The sequence below is a fragment of the Chlorocebus sabaeus genome, chromosome 11, assembly GCF_047675955.1.
Source record: "Chlorocebus sabaeus isolate Y175 chromosome 11, mChlSab1.0.hap1, whole genome shotgun sequence".
In the NCBI taxonomy this organism is placed as follows: domain Eukaryota; kingdom Metazoa; phylum Chordata; class Mammalia; order Primates; family Cercopithecidae; genus Chlorocebus; species Chlorocebus sabaeus.
Genome location: NC_132914.1, coordinates 57,379,136 through 57,395,735, shown reverse-complemented (window position 1 = coordinate 57,395,735; position 16,600 = coordinate 57,379,136). Strand labels below are relative to the sequence as shown.

Below are 16,600 nucleotides of genomic sequence, written 5' to 3'. Positions count from 1 at the left end.
TTTGGGCTGTCACATCAGCATACTTTCTAAATGTTTTAAGAATTTTTTAGCGTCATCAAGAAACCAGATATGCTTTCCAGAACTAAAGCTTCAATTCTTTCTGAGAGGAGCAGTGAAAGTACAGTCTGAAAAAAACAAATACGAAATAGAAACCACACACTCCCTACTTTTCATTGCTATGCTGCAACTATGTCAGAAATAACAGCAATAATATTCAATCATTCAAAAATATTAACTCAGTGCCTACTATGGGCCAGGCAGTTCTAGCAATAATCAAATACTATAGAGGGGAAGTCAATCTAAAAGTCAAGAAATATTAAGGGTAGCAGATGGCAGATATGGAATGAAAAAATGGATATATAATGGCTACAGTCTGAGAGTTCCAACAATAGGTCTAAAATCAATTACTGCCATTTGCTACCAGTGGCACATGGTTTGGCAATGTTAATGCAATAAGCATTCAAAAATATTGAAACTGTTTTTTTAAAAATATTAACGCACATTATCTGCTCAGGTGGGAGTGGCCACGTAAGATTCCTTTATTTTAATTCTTAGAGTCTATCCCCACAATGTATTTGGACTTGATTCTTTTTTCATCCCCTCATGCATGGTGACTTCTCTGTTAACACTAAGAATTGTGTGGATAATGAATAGGCTCTAAAACTCATTTGATCAAACTAATACTGTATGAAAAGAAGGACCAATCGTGCTTATCTTATGTAACAAAATCAACTGCCTGATAAATAAGAAGACCTACTGGCTTTCACTCTTTATTGACAATTGTTTTGATGTCATGGTATATTTATATTGAGAGATATGCCAACTACCATCAAAAAGTCAATGATGTCATTAAAATTAACAAATTAAACATGAATTTTTACACTTTCAGAATGGTTCCTTGATGTCATGTAGAAAACAGTTTAAAAACTGACTAAATAATGGAAAAATTTACATTTAGCCTGGCAGTGACTCTGACCATGAGAGAGCAGGCCAAGAGTCTAAGTGAATACTTAAGTCGAGTATTAACCAAAACAATATACAGTGGTTGCTGGCAAAGGCTGGTGCACAAACAGAACGTAATATTTATAACATTTAAAGTCTAAGATGAAACGAAGTTTTAACTTCAAAATGCTCTTATACATGTCTTTAAACCATAAGTTCAGAGGGCATAATTTACTCCTTAAAGCATTCACCACTGTAATTCAGAAGGAAACTATAAAATAACCACAAGCAATTCTAACAAAACTCTAATGCTTCCGTGATGACTATTTTATCTATTTCTCTCTCTCTCTCTCTCAAATATCAGACCAGCTTCTCAATTTGTGAGGGTACTCTTTGGTCATGCCCTAAACATGTACTGCATCTTTTTACTGAATAATTTAGCATAGACACTTTTGTTGGCATCTTTGAAAATATTTCAGATTTTAAAATCCGAAGGTAATCTTTCCAATTTATAAACATGGAACATAAGTGGCACCCAAAAAACCTGTGAATAAATTTTCAGTCATCCCTGTCTTTCTCTATATGTAATATATACATGAATATATTCCTATCAGTGATATTATAAATGTATTTTCTCAGCATGTAACAAATTTCAAATTAATATATCTAATGTACTCTATTAAAAAATAGATTCTGGGCCGGGCGCGGTGGCTCAAGCCTGTAATCCCAGCACTCTGGGAGGCCGAGACGGGCGGATCACGAGGTCAGGAAATCAAGACCATCCTGGCTAATACGGTGAAACCCCGTCTCTACAAAAAAAATACAAAAAACTAGCCGGGCGACGTGGCGGGCGCCTGTAGTCCCAGCTACTCGGGAGGCTGAGGCAGGAGAATGGCGCAAACCCGGGAGGCGGAGCTTGCAGTGAGCTGAGATCCGGCCACTGCACTCCAGCCTGGGCGACAGCGCGAGACTCCCTCTCAAAAAAAAAAAAAAAAAAAAAAAAAAAAAAAAAAAAAAAAAAAAAAAAAAAAAATAGATTCTGACCTTTTGAGAGAATATTTTACATTTTTGGCTCATTTCAATATAAACAGTTGAGAAATCTGTTCACCAATGATAAAGATAAAATAGCATTTTTTCCTGATATATTTTTAAGAGACCAAAACAACTGAAGTAGATAAAAATCCTGAAGATTATGATGCTAATTATCAGTCTAACGTAAGTTCTTAAGTTCATAGGTCCAGGTTCTGAAACAAATTTAGGTCTAAAATTGACTATGAAATTTTAAAGTTTATAGGAAAACCTGAAATTAACCTGACCATATTCCTTCAGGCTATCAGTATTATAAAACACATTTAAAAATCTGTATATAGCCAGGCGCGGTGGCTCAAGCCTGTAATCCCAGCACTTTGGGAGGCCGAGGTGGGCGGATCACGAGGTCAGGAGATCGAGACCATCCTGGCTAACATGGTGAAACCCCATCTCTACTAAAAATACAAAAAAAAAAAATTAACTGGGCGTGGTGGCGGACGCCTGTAGTCCCAGCTACTTGGGAGGGTGAGGCAGGAGAATGGCGGGAACCTGGAAGACGGAGCTTGCAGTGAACCTAGATCGCGCCACTGTACTCCAGCTCGGGCAACAGAGCGAGACTCCGTCTCGAGAAAAAAAAAAAAAAAATCTGTAAATAAAGTCTCAGTTAATGGTTATTAATTTTATGCTTTATATTTTTCTTGATGAAAAATGTTCTTACCAGCAAGAGGAGGGCCAAGAAGAACTGGGCCACACTCCACAATTGTGACAAGTCCGACGGCACTGGAAAATCTTGGTGCACCCACGAGGTCCATGAGAGTTTCAAAGAGAACACTGCTAACACTCCCAAATCCAAGGCCAAAAAATATAGCATATAATACCAGGCTTGTGTAGTCCTGTGCCAGCGGGCACAAGAGATGACACACTCCATTGAACATGATTGCAAAACTAAAGAAGTACTGAATTCGAGGTCGAATATGTTTGGAGTTTGCAATTAATCCTACAGAAGGCCTAGCAAACATATCAACGAAAGCCATAATAGATAGCAGAAAAGCTGCCGAGTACTCATCAATTCCCTGGTCTTTAGCATATGGAGCCAAGAATATAATAGGGGCAAAAAAACCTAGGAACATAATGACATTTCCAGACAGATATATCAGAAATCCTCTATGCTTAAAAAGGGAGAAATCTAAATACTTATTAACTTTTTCCCAAGTTGATTTCTTCGGTTTGATTTTCTTCTGGCCTGAATCGTCTTCTGATGTGACAGTCTTATTTTTAGACTTAGAAGTGGTTTGACTGGGTCCAAGGGGTCTCATGAGGGACCCAGCCACACAGGCATTCAAAAGTAGACTTCCCAAAATCAGGAAACTTCCTTTCCAGCCAAAAGTATTAAAAAGGTACTGATTGAAAGGAGCCAATGAACTTAAGAAAACAGGACTTCCTGCCATGGCCAATCCATTTGCCATGGGTCGCTTCCTATAGAAGTATTTGCCAATTATTGTTAAGGCGGGTTGCAGGTTGAAGGCTAACCCTAAACCTAAAAAGAACAAAACAAAAGTGGGGGAAAACACAAACATATTATGGCACTCGCAAAAGAAATTACTCCTCAAAATGTACATTCAAGTGGGAAAGGCAGAATTAAAAATGCAATATGAGATAGTACATTTTGATTATTATAAATGTCATTGAACAAAAATAAAAAGGTTTTCATAACCAAACACTTGAAATGACAGTTTCATATTCCTTTTAAAGCACAAAAATAAAACTAAGAATTTCTACTGATGTATCAACAGTCATACAATAGGTTGAAACTAGGACAAAATTATTAGTTCTCAGTGAAAATCATTTAATTACACAGATCCTTTCCTCTTGACATATACTTATATACACATATATGGAATAGATTTCTTCCTTGTGAAGATTTCTTCCTTGTGAGCAAGAGGGCAATATAAAGGTGTGAATACTTTCCTTTTGGCGTTGAAGAATTATAAACAAACTAAAAAGGTCGTAATTTGTAACAATCTTATGTCTCCCCACAAACATTTGTTTCAACACCATGCAAATAACAAAAAGAGTAATGAATGTATGCCATTAATTTCATGCTCTACATCCTTCACATTCCACATTTAATGTATAGAGATGCACATGTGTGCTAACTAAAAAGGAATTTTTTGCTTGAAACGTAGTTTTTAATTCAGGGATTAATGCTGATTGTTTATATGAGCCAAAGTCCCCACTGTCTAGGGAGCTCCTTGGCAGTGTTGAGTGTCACCTTTGGAAAATTAATTACCTCTTGTAGCTCACTAAATTACTACTGAGCGATTGTAATAAATAAGGTCCTTTAAAAAGTACATTGATTGAGGCCGGGTGCGGTGGCTCACGCCTGTAATCCCAGCACTTTGGGAGGCTGGGGCAGATGGATCACGATGTCAGGAGATTGAGACCATCCTGGCCAACATGGTGAAACCTTGTCTCTACTAAAAATACAAAAATTAGCTAGACATGGTGGCAGGTGCCTGTAATCCCAGCTACTCGGGAGGCTGAGGCAAGAGAATTGCTTGAACTGAGGAGGCAGAGATTGCAGTGAGCCGAGATCACACCACTGTACTTCAGTCTGGCAACAGAGCAAGACTGTCTCAAAAGAAAAAAAAAAAAAAAAAAAGTACATTGATTTACATAAAATTGACTTATATAACTATCTGTTGTTTTTCTTTAAACTGGGCATTACTCTATATTTATTTTAGGGGCTAGAGAGGTAAGAGTTCTTCTATATTTACAAATTTACCTAAATTGAAACAGTTCTGTAAAGTGGTTAAGTATTCCAGTTGTGAAATACACAGGTCTGTGTACAATACTCCAACCCTTTAATACAGACATTTTCTATAAGTAAGAGGACCCCTAAAAGCTGACAAGAAGGAAGAAGAACATGCTTTGGCGAGTAACAGAATAGCATGTTCTCTAACACTATACCTCAGCCATACCTGTGAGAAATGCAGAATGAGTGTAATTAAATCCAATTTATAAATAACAAAACTGACCAGCCTGTGGTCAAGTAGCTTGTAAGTGGAAGAACCCAAACTAAAATCCAGGTATTATGGTTCAGAGCTTAAGTTATTTTTTATCTTATATCATTTTCCCCATTCTGTCACCTGGAACTTTTGCCTTCAAATGTTATATTTTCATTTGGAAATAGTTGCCATCTCTTTCTCATTCTGGCATGGTAAAATGAACATAGACCTGAAATAAGTAGAACTGATCTGCTCCAAAAAAGTACCTATTTTATATTACTGGGCAAAACACTTAGACTTCCTCACCTTGACTTCACCTAACAACACAAAAAGATTTTGCCAAAATAAAGTAAGTTCTAGAACTGTAAGATGTTAAATAAATGGCATTGTGATTATTTGCAAACATTTATTTATGAACAGCAAAATTTTGGGTACTCTGTAAAGTACTATGTATTCATTTTTTACATTAATCATTCTAATAACTCCTTTAAAAAGACCTATTATTTATCTAATTTTATAGACAAAGAAACTTAGGTATAAGGAGGTTAACGTACCCATGATCACACAGATAATATGTGTCAAGTCAAGTTTAAATGCTAGATCTGTCTACTTTTGGAAACTGAAGTCAAAGTATTTGCTGATAATGATTTAAAGTAAATCCCTCATAGATGGACTTAATAATTAACTTTGGGGGCATCAAAGTATTTGAGACGCAAAGAATACAATTGTAAGTTGGAACACCAATAATGCCATTTATATCTGCAGTGCAGGAAATAACAAAATCATCTTTTCCCTACTTGTAGGCCCATCCCGACTTCTACAGTCAAATGCAGTGGTCAATTTCTCTACACAAAAGAAAAGGCACTCTCTTCGCTATGACAATGCTTAGATATAAGATGATTTTCATTTATAATATTAAATGCATTTTGTTATACCAAAAAAAGAGAGGGATGTGGATAGATTGTAAAGAGAAAGATTTTAACATCACTATTACTGTAAGCCTCACTACATTTTTTTCATCAAATGATACATGAGTGTAAGATTACACAAGTGTAAATATGTTTGCCTTTTTATCTCTGGGCAGAAAGGAAAGATTCCATCTCTTTATATATTGAAGTCCAATTTTTCCTAATATGTTGAATATAAATTTGTAATGCAATTTTTTATTTAGACTAATAAAAAATAGTGATTTTTGAAGTGTACATATTGTTGTCAGTTTGAGTCAATAGATATGTGCATGAGAAACAACTATAATCAAGTGACAGTAGGTCATTTTTAATATTTGTGTTAGAAGAAAATGTGGCTCACCAAGCTTTTAAACAGGATTATTTCAGTAAGAAAAAGAAGGAACAGAGTCAATGAGCTCTACCACTAATCGGAACAAGCAACAATAATTTTATTGTTGAAGCTAAATCAGTGCATCCAGAAAATATCTCTCTGGCATCATTTTAACATATTACGAGTGGAAAGTCAGATAGATACTGCAAATGGAAATAACTCATGAAAATGAGTTTTATAATAATTAAGGTATTTATTTACATCAGAAAGTCTATGTCCAACAACACCATCTCCATTAGCTGAAAAGTAAAAAGCCAAAAAGCAAAAAAAAAAAAAAAAAAAAAAACTACAGCTGTTTTATTTTAAATTTATGTGATAATATGTAACTTGTCTGATAACTTTTTAAAAATTTTTTTAAAAATGAAATGTTTGGCCATTATATAGCTTGAATTTCAATGTACTAGATGGAAATACTTTAAAATACTAGATGCCTTGTTTAAAAAAAGTAAATTCAAAGAAAACAAGAATTTTCTATTGTTCATTCTTCTCATAGAGTTTTGAAAACAACAGAAGAGTTAAGAATAAACTGAAGGCTAAACGACTTACCTGTAATGAATCCCACAGTGAGGTACAGCTCGATCACGCTGCTACTGAAGGAGGCCAACACCATTCCAAGACAGCATAATAAGCCTCCTGCTATCACCACCGGCCGGCTGCCATATTTATTCACCAAAACACTACTTATAGGACCTAGAGCAGAGAGGAGATAAAGAAATACTCAGTTGCTATTGTCATTTATTTGTTTATCTTTAACATCCAATCATTTGGAAAGGCAAGAAAGCACATTTTAATGGTCAGAGGAGAAATATTAGTTCACATGAAATATAATGAGAACTTTCCAATACTTCACAAATGATCAGTTTGAGAGATTATTTTCAGTCTTATGTATAAAAGCACATGAAATAATAAATTAGAAGTGTTGAACATATATTTTGTCATAACCATAATCATTCAAATGTTGATGGAAAAGTTTTTCAATAGAACATAGCTAAAATATCCAAAATATCTTAACAGATACAGGTAAATTTAGGTAATAAAAAATCGAGGAATTACATAAATGACTTGTCTGTTAAAATTTTATTTTTGAGAATAATATGTGTATACACATACATATGCCATTAATTAGAGCTGAAATTGTTTTTTAAAATTATCTTCAACAATGATTTTTCTTTAATACCATAATTTGTTGTTTCTAGGACACCTATTGTTTTCACATCCTATCATATTAGCAATAAGGATGTCTTACACTTAATGATTTCTTCCAATCTAGGTTCATCAAGAGGCAGTCATGGTAGTAATGTTGTTATCATGGACCCTGCATGTTTGAATTTGCTTATTATTTCCTGTGGCTCGATTGGACAATGCTTAATCACATTTCAATAGAACCTTTTAAGGAGCATTTGAAAAACGAATATAAACATGAATCCTGATTTTTGCCTGAAAGATCTTCTGTTGACACATTCTAGTAAGGTAGAATAAATAGCAACATCAAAACTTAAAGATTGGGTGCAGCTCTTTGGATGAAATTACTAGAAAAAATGGTGGATCTCACTGTTAAAATATATTGCACACTGACAAAGAGAATAAGCTTAGGTGTGAGATGTGAATGTTGAAAACTCAGACTCCAAAGTAATTTAGAAGAGTCAGATAGTGAAAGGGAAGAAGGTTTAAGAATGTCTTACCAATTTTTTAATGCATATTTTCCATTGTATGTCTGTGTATGCATATACATAAAATACTCACAAGTGATTAAAATTATTAAAATAATCTGCATTTAAGTCTAAAAAAGTTCTTTTGGTAGTTATAAAAATTCTAAATGTTGAGAAACTGTGTTTTACTTCAGTGACAGCATTATTTTCTTTCTTGGTATACTATAAAATAACAGTGCAACTTAACAATTCAGACTATCTTAGACTCAATGAAATTCCATAGTATTTTATGGGACTTGTCAATGTATAAATGGCTTGCTTTGACATTTCATTCTTAAAATAAAATTGTATTTCATCTGAAACTAGGGTCACTATTTGGAGGAAATAAATACTATGTTAGGTCAGAATTTTCAATCAAATATTTGGCCTAAAAATTTTTTAGCTAATACTATGGTGTTAAAAATTTCCAAGTGTATTGGAGAATTTTTACATGGATCATATATAAAACACATTGAGATTCATTTATCAATGCACCCATATCCTTTTATACAAATAAAACTATGATTTTTATTCTGCAAAAAAATGTAAAATTAAACTTCAATGCCTAATACTATTTATTACTCCACAATATCTTTTGAAAGAATATTAGTAATAACACACAATTTCAGAAAGAGATAACTTAAACACAGAATACAAAAGTTTGCATTTATAATAGCAATCAACATAAAACTCTAAAAAGGCCACATGAAAGCTCTATAAAAACAACAGGGTTTGGAGGGAAGAAATCAATGTAAATTGTACCACTTGTATAAAAAGAATATAATTATGTCCCTAACATGGTAAAGTTCACCTGAAGAGCTGAAGAAAATTAATAATTATACATGTAGAGAATATATATAACACATATTATATAAGATACACCCCAGAGACATTGCAGGTGAGGTTCCAGAGAACCTTGATAAAACAAATATTGCAATAAAGTGAGTCACAAATTTTTTGGTTTCTCAGTGCATATAAAAGTTATGTTTACACTTTACACACTATATTAAGTGTGCAAAGAATTATATCCAAAAAGTGCACATAACTTAATTAAAAATATTTTATTGCTAAAACATTTAATGATCATCTGAGCCTTCAGTGACTTTCAGTCTTTTTCTAGTGGAGGGTCCTGTCTTGATGTTGATGGCTGCTGACTGATCGGTGTGGCAGTTGCTAAAGGCTGGAGTAGCTGTGGCAATCTTGTTGTTGTTGTTGTTGAGACAGGGTCTTGCTCTGTCACCCAGGCTGGAGTGCAGTGAATTGATCATGGCTCAGTGAGGCCTTGACTCGAGACCCTCTTAACTAAGTCTCCCTAGTACCTGGGAACACAGGTGTGTGCCACCACGCCTGGCTATTCTTTTTAATTTGTTTTTCGTAGAGATGGGGCCTTGCTATGTTGCCCAGGCTGGTCTTGAATTCCTGGGCTCAAGTGATACTACCACCTCAGCCTCCCCAAATGCTGGGATTATAGGTGTGAGCCATTGTACCTCGCTGGCAATTGCTTAAAGTAAGATGAACAGGTTTGCTGCATCAGTTGACTCTTCCTTTCATGCAAGATTTCTTTGTAGCATGTGATGTCATTTGACACCATTTTACCCACAGCAGAACTTTCAAAATTTGAGTCAATTCTCTCAGACCTTGCCACTGCTTTATCAACTAAGTTTATGTAATATTCCAAATCTTTTCCAGTTATATCAACAATATTTACAGCATTTCCTTCAGGAGTAAATGATATTTCAAGAAACCACTTTCTTGGCTCATCCATAAGAAACAACTCTTCCTTGATTCAAATTTTATAAGACTGCAGCAATCTAGTCACATCTTCAGGCTCCACTTCTAATTCTAGTTCTCTTGCCATTTCTACAACATCTGCAATTACTTACTTCACTGAAGTCCTGAACCTCTTAAAGTCACGCATGAGGATTGAAATCAACTTCTTCCAAACTCCTGTTAGTGTTGGTATTTTGACCTCCCATAAATAATGAATGATTGTAATGTTATCTAGAACGGCAAATCCTTTCCAGAAAGTTTTCCATCTCCTTTTCCCAGATCCATCAGAGGAATCATTATGTATGGCAGCTGTTAGCTTACAAAATGTATCTAAATTTTAAGAATTAAAAGTTGAAATGACTCCTTGATCCATAAGCTACAGAATGAATGTTGTATTATCAGGCATGAAAACAATATTAACTTCCTTGTACATCTCTATCAGAACTCTTGGGTGGCCCAGGTACATTGTCAGTAAGCAGTAATATTTTGAAAGGAACTTTTCTTCTTAGCAGCAGGTCTCAACAGTGGGCTTAAAATATTCAGCAAACTATGCTGTAAACAAATGTGCTATTATACAGACTTTGCTATTCCATTTATAAAACACAGGCAGAACAGATTTGGCATAATTATTAAGGGCCCCCGAATTTTCAGAATAGTAAATGAGCTTTGTTTCAACTTAAAGTCGCCAGTTTCATTGGCCCCTAACAAGAGAGTCAGCTTGTCCTTTGAAGCTTTGAAGACAAGCATTGACTTCTGCTCTCTACCTGTAAAAGTCCTAGATAGCATCTCCTCCCAATAGAAGGCTATTTCATCAACACTGACAATCTGTTGTTCAGTGTAGTTACCTTCATCAATGATTTTAGCTAGATCTTCAGGATAATGCTGCAGTTTCTAATCAGCATTTGTTGCATCACCTTTCACTTTTATGTTAGCAAGATGGTTTCTTTCCTTAAACCTCATGAATCAACATTTACTAGCTTCAAACTATTCTTCTGCAGGTTCCTTACCTTCAATAGAATTGAAGACAGTTAGGGCCTTGCTCTGGGTTAGGCTCTGGCTTAGGGAATGTTGTGGGTGGTTTGATCTTGTATCTAAACTTCTAAAACTTTCTTCACTTTTCCTTTGCATTCACAACTTGGCTAACTTTAGTGCTAGAGACCTAGCTTTCAGGCTGTGCTTTCAGCGCCTTTCTCATAAAGGTGAATCATTTCTAGCTTTTGATTTAAAATGAGAGACTTGCGACTATTCCTTTCACTTGAACACTTAGAGGCCACTGTAGGTTTATTAAGTGGCCTAATTTCAATACTGTTTTATCTCAGACAATAGAGAGGCCCTAGAAGAGAGGAAGAGATAGCAGAACAGCTGGTCTATGGAGCAGTGAGAACACACACAACATTAAACTTACCCTCTTATATGGGCACAGTTCATGGCACCCAAAAACAATTACAATAGCAACATCAAAGATAACCATAACAGATATAATAAGACTTTGAAATACTGTGAGAAAATCACCAAAATGTGACACAAGACACAAAGTCAGCACATGCTGTCAGGAAAAATAGTGCCAACAGAGTTTCTGAAGGCAAGGTTGCCACAAACCTTTAATTTGTAATTAATGCCTTATTTGCTAAGTGCAATGAAGTGAGGTGCAATAAGTAGAAGTATACCTGTATTCCAATTTTTTTGACTTTTTGCCTCTAAATGATAAAAGGGCAGTATAGCTATTTTCATTTCTTAAGTTTTGGTAAATGTTTTTGATATGTTTCTCAGAAATGCTAACTTTATTGACTAGAAATAATCTTTTTGTTAATCAGATGGTTTCCAATTTTCTGCTTTTCACAATATTGAGGACAATTCAAATGAATTGTCAGCCCACAGATCATTACAAATAACATTTGATAATAAATCATTATGTGATTTTTGGCAAGTTCAAATAATTGACTAATACTGAAAATAAAATACTTTCCACTGTCATCTACTTTATTATGTGAACAAGTTACTCAGCATGTACCTCAATTAAAAACCAAGAAAGAAATACAATGGAGACAAAAACCTGTATCTGCTTAGCTAGCACTAAAAAATATTCATCTATAGATACACAGTATGGCTATTGATTTCATTAAAAGACACATTTCGAGTCAAATGTTTACATTTTATTTAGTAATTATCTTATTTTGATTGGAATCTGCTATAACAGTATTATAATAGAATATTTTAACCATGTAGTATCTTATGACCCCAGAAAATTTTTTAAAAATTAGATATATGTGCAATATTTTTGCAAATAAAAATAAAATGAATTGAAATACTTAAACCCATGAAAATAATTTGCAGAGATGTAATAAAAATATAAGTTCAAATACAGATTAAATACAGAATTTATCATTTTTCTATCCCATGATCATTCATTTATTTTTAAATGATTGATATTGAGCATCAGATTTTTTTTTTTTTTTTTTTTTTTTGAGAAAGATGAAGTCTCATTATGATGCCCAGCTTGAAGTACAGTGGCTATTCCTAGGCACTATTATAGTGCACTGCAGTCTCAAACTCTGGACCTCAAGTGATCCTCCCAGCTCAGCCCCTGAGCAGCTAGGCTGTACTTAGCCTGACTAATTTTGATATTGAGATTCCATTGTTGTTTTAGAAAGAAGTTACTGTTTCTGTTCTTATGTAAAAATTTGTAGTAGAAAGAAAATTCAAAAGAAATTTTTAGACCTTTTTTAGTTCTGGGAATGATTGTTTTACACTGAATATGTTCCTTATGGACAATTTGCAGTCAGTGGATAATTTTAGAGATATAAATTTTAGAGATAATTTTAGAGATATAAATAAAGCAACAGCACAGCTTTTCAAAATTTTATACGACCTTTCATTCAATTCACAATGTGTCATAACTTCATAAATAGTATAATAAAAGAAACGTAATTATGAATTTATCTTAACACATTCCATTTGGATATTCAAGCTAAAATGAAACAATTTAATAAGAAAACTTTTCATGAAGAGTTTCAAGAGAGTGTATAAAAAGAAAGACTCCTTACTCATCCCATTTTATTCTGGCTTATGATATGAAAATTTTAAAAAATTTCTCAAATAGCAGGTGAAAAACAGAACAATTTTGACTCCAGAAACAGAGAAAATTCATATGACACAGTAGAATGACAAAGACCCACTCCATTTGTTCTCCTTGAGTCAGATTATATTAGAGAACAATTCAGCCAGAGCTTAAGTATGCCATTCATTCTATAGGGTGGTAGCCTGATATGGGCCCAAAGAAAGATGGAATCTCCTTAATACAATGGGCATAATGAGTAAAATCATATATAACATTGCATAAACACCATGTGCTACTTATTTCTCCCATAAAATGACCGTGTTTAGGACTGCTCTTTTAGTAAATATTGGATGACGCCCAGATAACATGAAAATGCTCTGAATTTCTGTTTAGAAGCTTGAAACCAAGGGATCAAATAGATAAATAAGCGAAAACAAATGAGTAGCCCTGCCAAGAGTTTCCTTGGGCATTTTGGCATTGTTTTTTCCAAGGAATTATGCCTGGGCCTCAGGCATTCTTCTGTTTCTTGCCAAGAATGTGTGTGGTTCACATGAAATAGCTACTGTTTAAGTTGATGTTCATTGATTTACACATGTACTCATGGTACATATTATCAGAGAGCAATCTATGCTACAAATAAAACTATATACTACAATTTGGTATCATTGTGATTAGAAAGAAAAATTAAATAAAATTTGTATGAGCCAAACAATGCAACAGTAATAAAAGAGTTGAACAAATAGATTCAGGTGTAAAAGGGAGTCTATGGTAAATCACTATTTTCTATAGTCTTTGTATAACCAATTACTAGAGAGTTATATAAATGCATTGAGATTTTATATGTGCCATTACCAATAATAAAGCATTTATGTACCTTAAGTAGTACATTTACCAATCCAAATATTGGAAAAGTTAGAAACCTAACCATCAGACTTTGAGAGAACATAAATGCCTCTAAAACAGAAGATGAAAAAAGAAAGCTAAATCTTATCAACCAAGTATTTAACAATAAATAGTTCCATGTTCCTAGGAATGATTCTGATTGAGTAAAGCTTCACTGAATCCTAAAGGATGTGGAGATCAAAAAGTTTTCAAATATTCTACCTGTAAACACAAGTACATTTTGCAGTAACTTCTTCAATTAAATATCATAGTGTCAAGACATATGTGAATTTTTTAAATATTTAAAGTATTTGAAGACTAGTTGTTTAAAAAATACACTTGGTTTAATATTTAACAGAAGAATCCATGTACAATGTTACAATATATTTCACTAACAACAATGAAACCATTCACCAATCTGCTCCTTGCTTCAAGTCTTTTTATTACAGTAGTCCCCCTTACCCAAGGTTTCACTTTCAGTGTTTCAGTTACCTGTGGTCAACAAAGGTCCAAAAATGTTAAATGGAAATTGCAGAAATAAATAATTCGTAAGTTCTAAATTGTGCAGTAGCATGATAAAATCTCACGTTGTCCTGCTTCAACCTGCTTGGGATGTGATGTGAATCTTTCCTTTGCCCTGTGTATTCACGCTGTATAGATTACCCACCCATTAGTTACTTAGCAGCCCTCTTGGTTATCAGGTTAACAGATCACAAGAAGAAAAAAGGCAAGTATAGTACAGTAAGATATTTTGAGAATAAGAGATCGCATTCACATATCTTTTATTTAAGTATATGATTGTTCTTTTATATGAATTGTTGTTATCTCTTCTTGTGCCTATTTTAAGGGCATATAGTGTTGAGTACTATCTGTGATTTCAGGCCACCGCTAAGGGTCTTGGAACATATCTCCCACAGATAAGAAGAGATTACTGTATATGCAATTGTGGGTTTACTATGAAATGCAGCTTAATCTCCAGAGCCCTGCACTTTCATAGGTCACTTCCAAGGACCTGGGAAGACCTAGAGATGTGTTCACATGGTCATAGGCTTAATAAAATTTGAAAGGTAAGACATATTCATATTTTCTTTTTCTCAAACAGTTTCTCCCAAATGGTATAATCTTTAGAGGCAACAAAATCTAGATTTACTCCTGGAAATGCCAATGCTTTTTGTCTGCACTCTACATAAAAGTCTCAAGTTTAGATTTACTTTAGTTTCACAGGGCCAAGTTTGAATTGTTTTGTTCTTGTAATAATGGGGTATAGTTTCTGTGTATTTCTCAGACACTAAGATCTATGATAGATTTCTAAATTAATGTGATCCACAAAACTGGGAAAATTCCAGGGTGTTCACAAGAAACACATTTATTTTCTCTATGGCCATGAAGATCAGAGGCCATCTATTTTTGATCCACATATAAATCTCATTAGAAAAACGTAATTGCTAGGTTTAAAACGTTATGCTAATATTAGTTACTAGTGCAATTTAAGGAAGAAAAAAGATTGTTTATATGAACTTACCAAAAATAATTTTATAGAAAAGATAGCCTTTAATATTGTATAAGTTATCCTAAACACACCATTGCATTGTTCTGTCTCTCAGAGGCACAGCATCAGGGCATTCTGAAATAAAATATTTTCCCCTGAATTTATCTCAAATATAGCCTACAAATATTTTATAAAATATTTACTATTGTGCCTTAATAACATAAATCACAAGAAAGATGTCTATTTACATTCATTAATAAAACTGTTATTTTTCTTGAAGTATAAATATTGTTTTTCATGGTTCACCGATCTGTAAGGAAACATTGGGACATAAATAAAAAACTGTATTCTAAAGACAAATGATAAAATTAAAAGTATCTGGCAAATAACCGATAAAATAAGAACTTCAAGGATATAACTTATCATGTTTATTTGTATCCCTAACTATTGTCAAGAGGTTTTAAGAAAAATGCCCATAAAGATGAAGTAAATCTTATTCAGTGAACAAGAAAATGGGGTCCTATTTTAATTACCCTCAAATGTTTCCAATGATATATAAAGAACAGACTTCAACAGAGAGATAAATGTGCAGCTATGTAGATAGGCAGATAGAAAGATGGATTGATTTTAGCTTAACTACTATGCTAGATACCTCTTTACACTCTACCCTAAATTGCTTACTTTCATAATTCTGAAGGATAAAAGTTCCAAGTTACATGTTTACTATTAAAATACTCAGTAGCCATCAGATTAGATTAGTATATGTAGTAGTAGATTAATATGTGTCCAGTTTCAGAATGTACATGTTTTTCCTTAAGTAGAAAAAAAAGTCCATACAGAAGATTCATGAAAAAAACTAATGATTGACCCAAAATATTTTCCATATCAAATTATATAATACAGCTCACAGCTCTTAAAAATGGCAATGAGACTTGGAGATGAAACAATACATATGCGCATTAAAATGATGTTAGCCTAAAGCTATCTGACAAATGAAAATAAATTTGTCATAAATTGATGCCGAAGAACCAGTTCACTGTGAATTACAGACTTATCTTAAAACAAAGTGGCACAGAGATGTACATGTGGTACTGTAGCAACAATGAATAATTATCATAGTTAAGAAATTTGTTAAATGTATAGAAATGCCAATCATATGAGACAGTGGTTTACATATTCTTCTCAAATACATATTAGGTACATATAAACTGGTAATCATTAGTGACTCCATTCACATTCTACTGAGTCTATTTTCTTGTTTCTCCTTGCTTTATTTTTTACATCAATATTATCATTTTATTCTATTTACATTATGAATTATTATGATTGAATTAATACCCTATAATAATTATGCTATCCGTAGTAGAGATTCTACTCCCCTTTTTTAGAATACCTC

General features: G+C 33.6%; 1 protein-coding gene across 3 annotated transcripts in view; it reads right to left on the bottom strand.

Moving 5' to 3' along the window:
* SLC16A7 (solute carrier family 16 member 7) overlaps nt 1–16,600 on the bottom strand; it is a 183,877-nt gene that overhangs the window by 10,687 nt on the left and 156,590 nt on the right. For all 3 annotated transcript variants that reach the window (XM_008003863.3, XM_073020905.1, XM_008003865.3), the window contains 2 exons: nt 6,864–7,007; nt 2,690–3,508 (listed from right to left, as the gene is read on the bottom strand). In XM_008003863.3, coding sequence (XP_008002054.1) covers nt 2,690–3,508; nt 6,864–7,007 — 963 coding nt within the window. The remainder of the gene's footprint in view (nt 1–2,689; nt 3,509–6,863; nt 7,008–16,600) is intronic.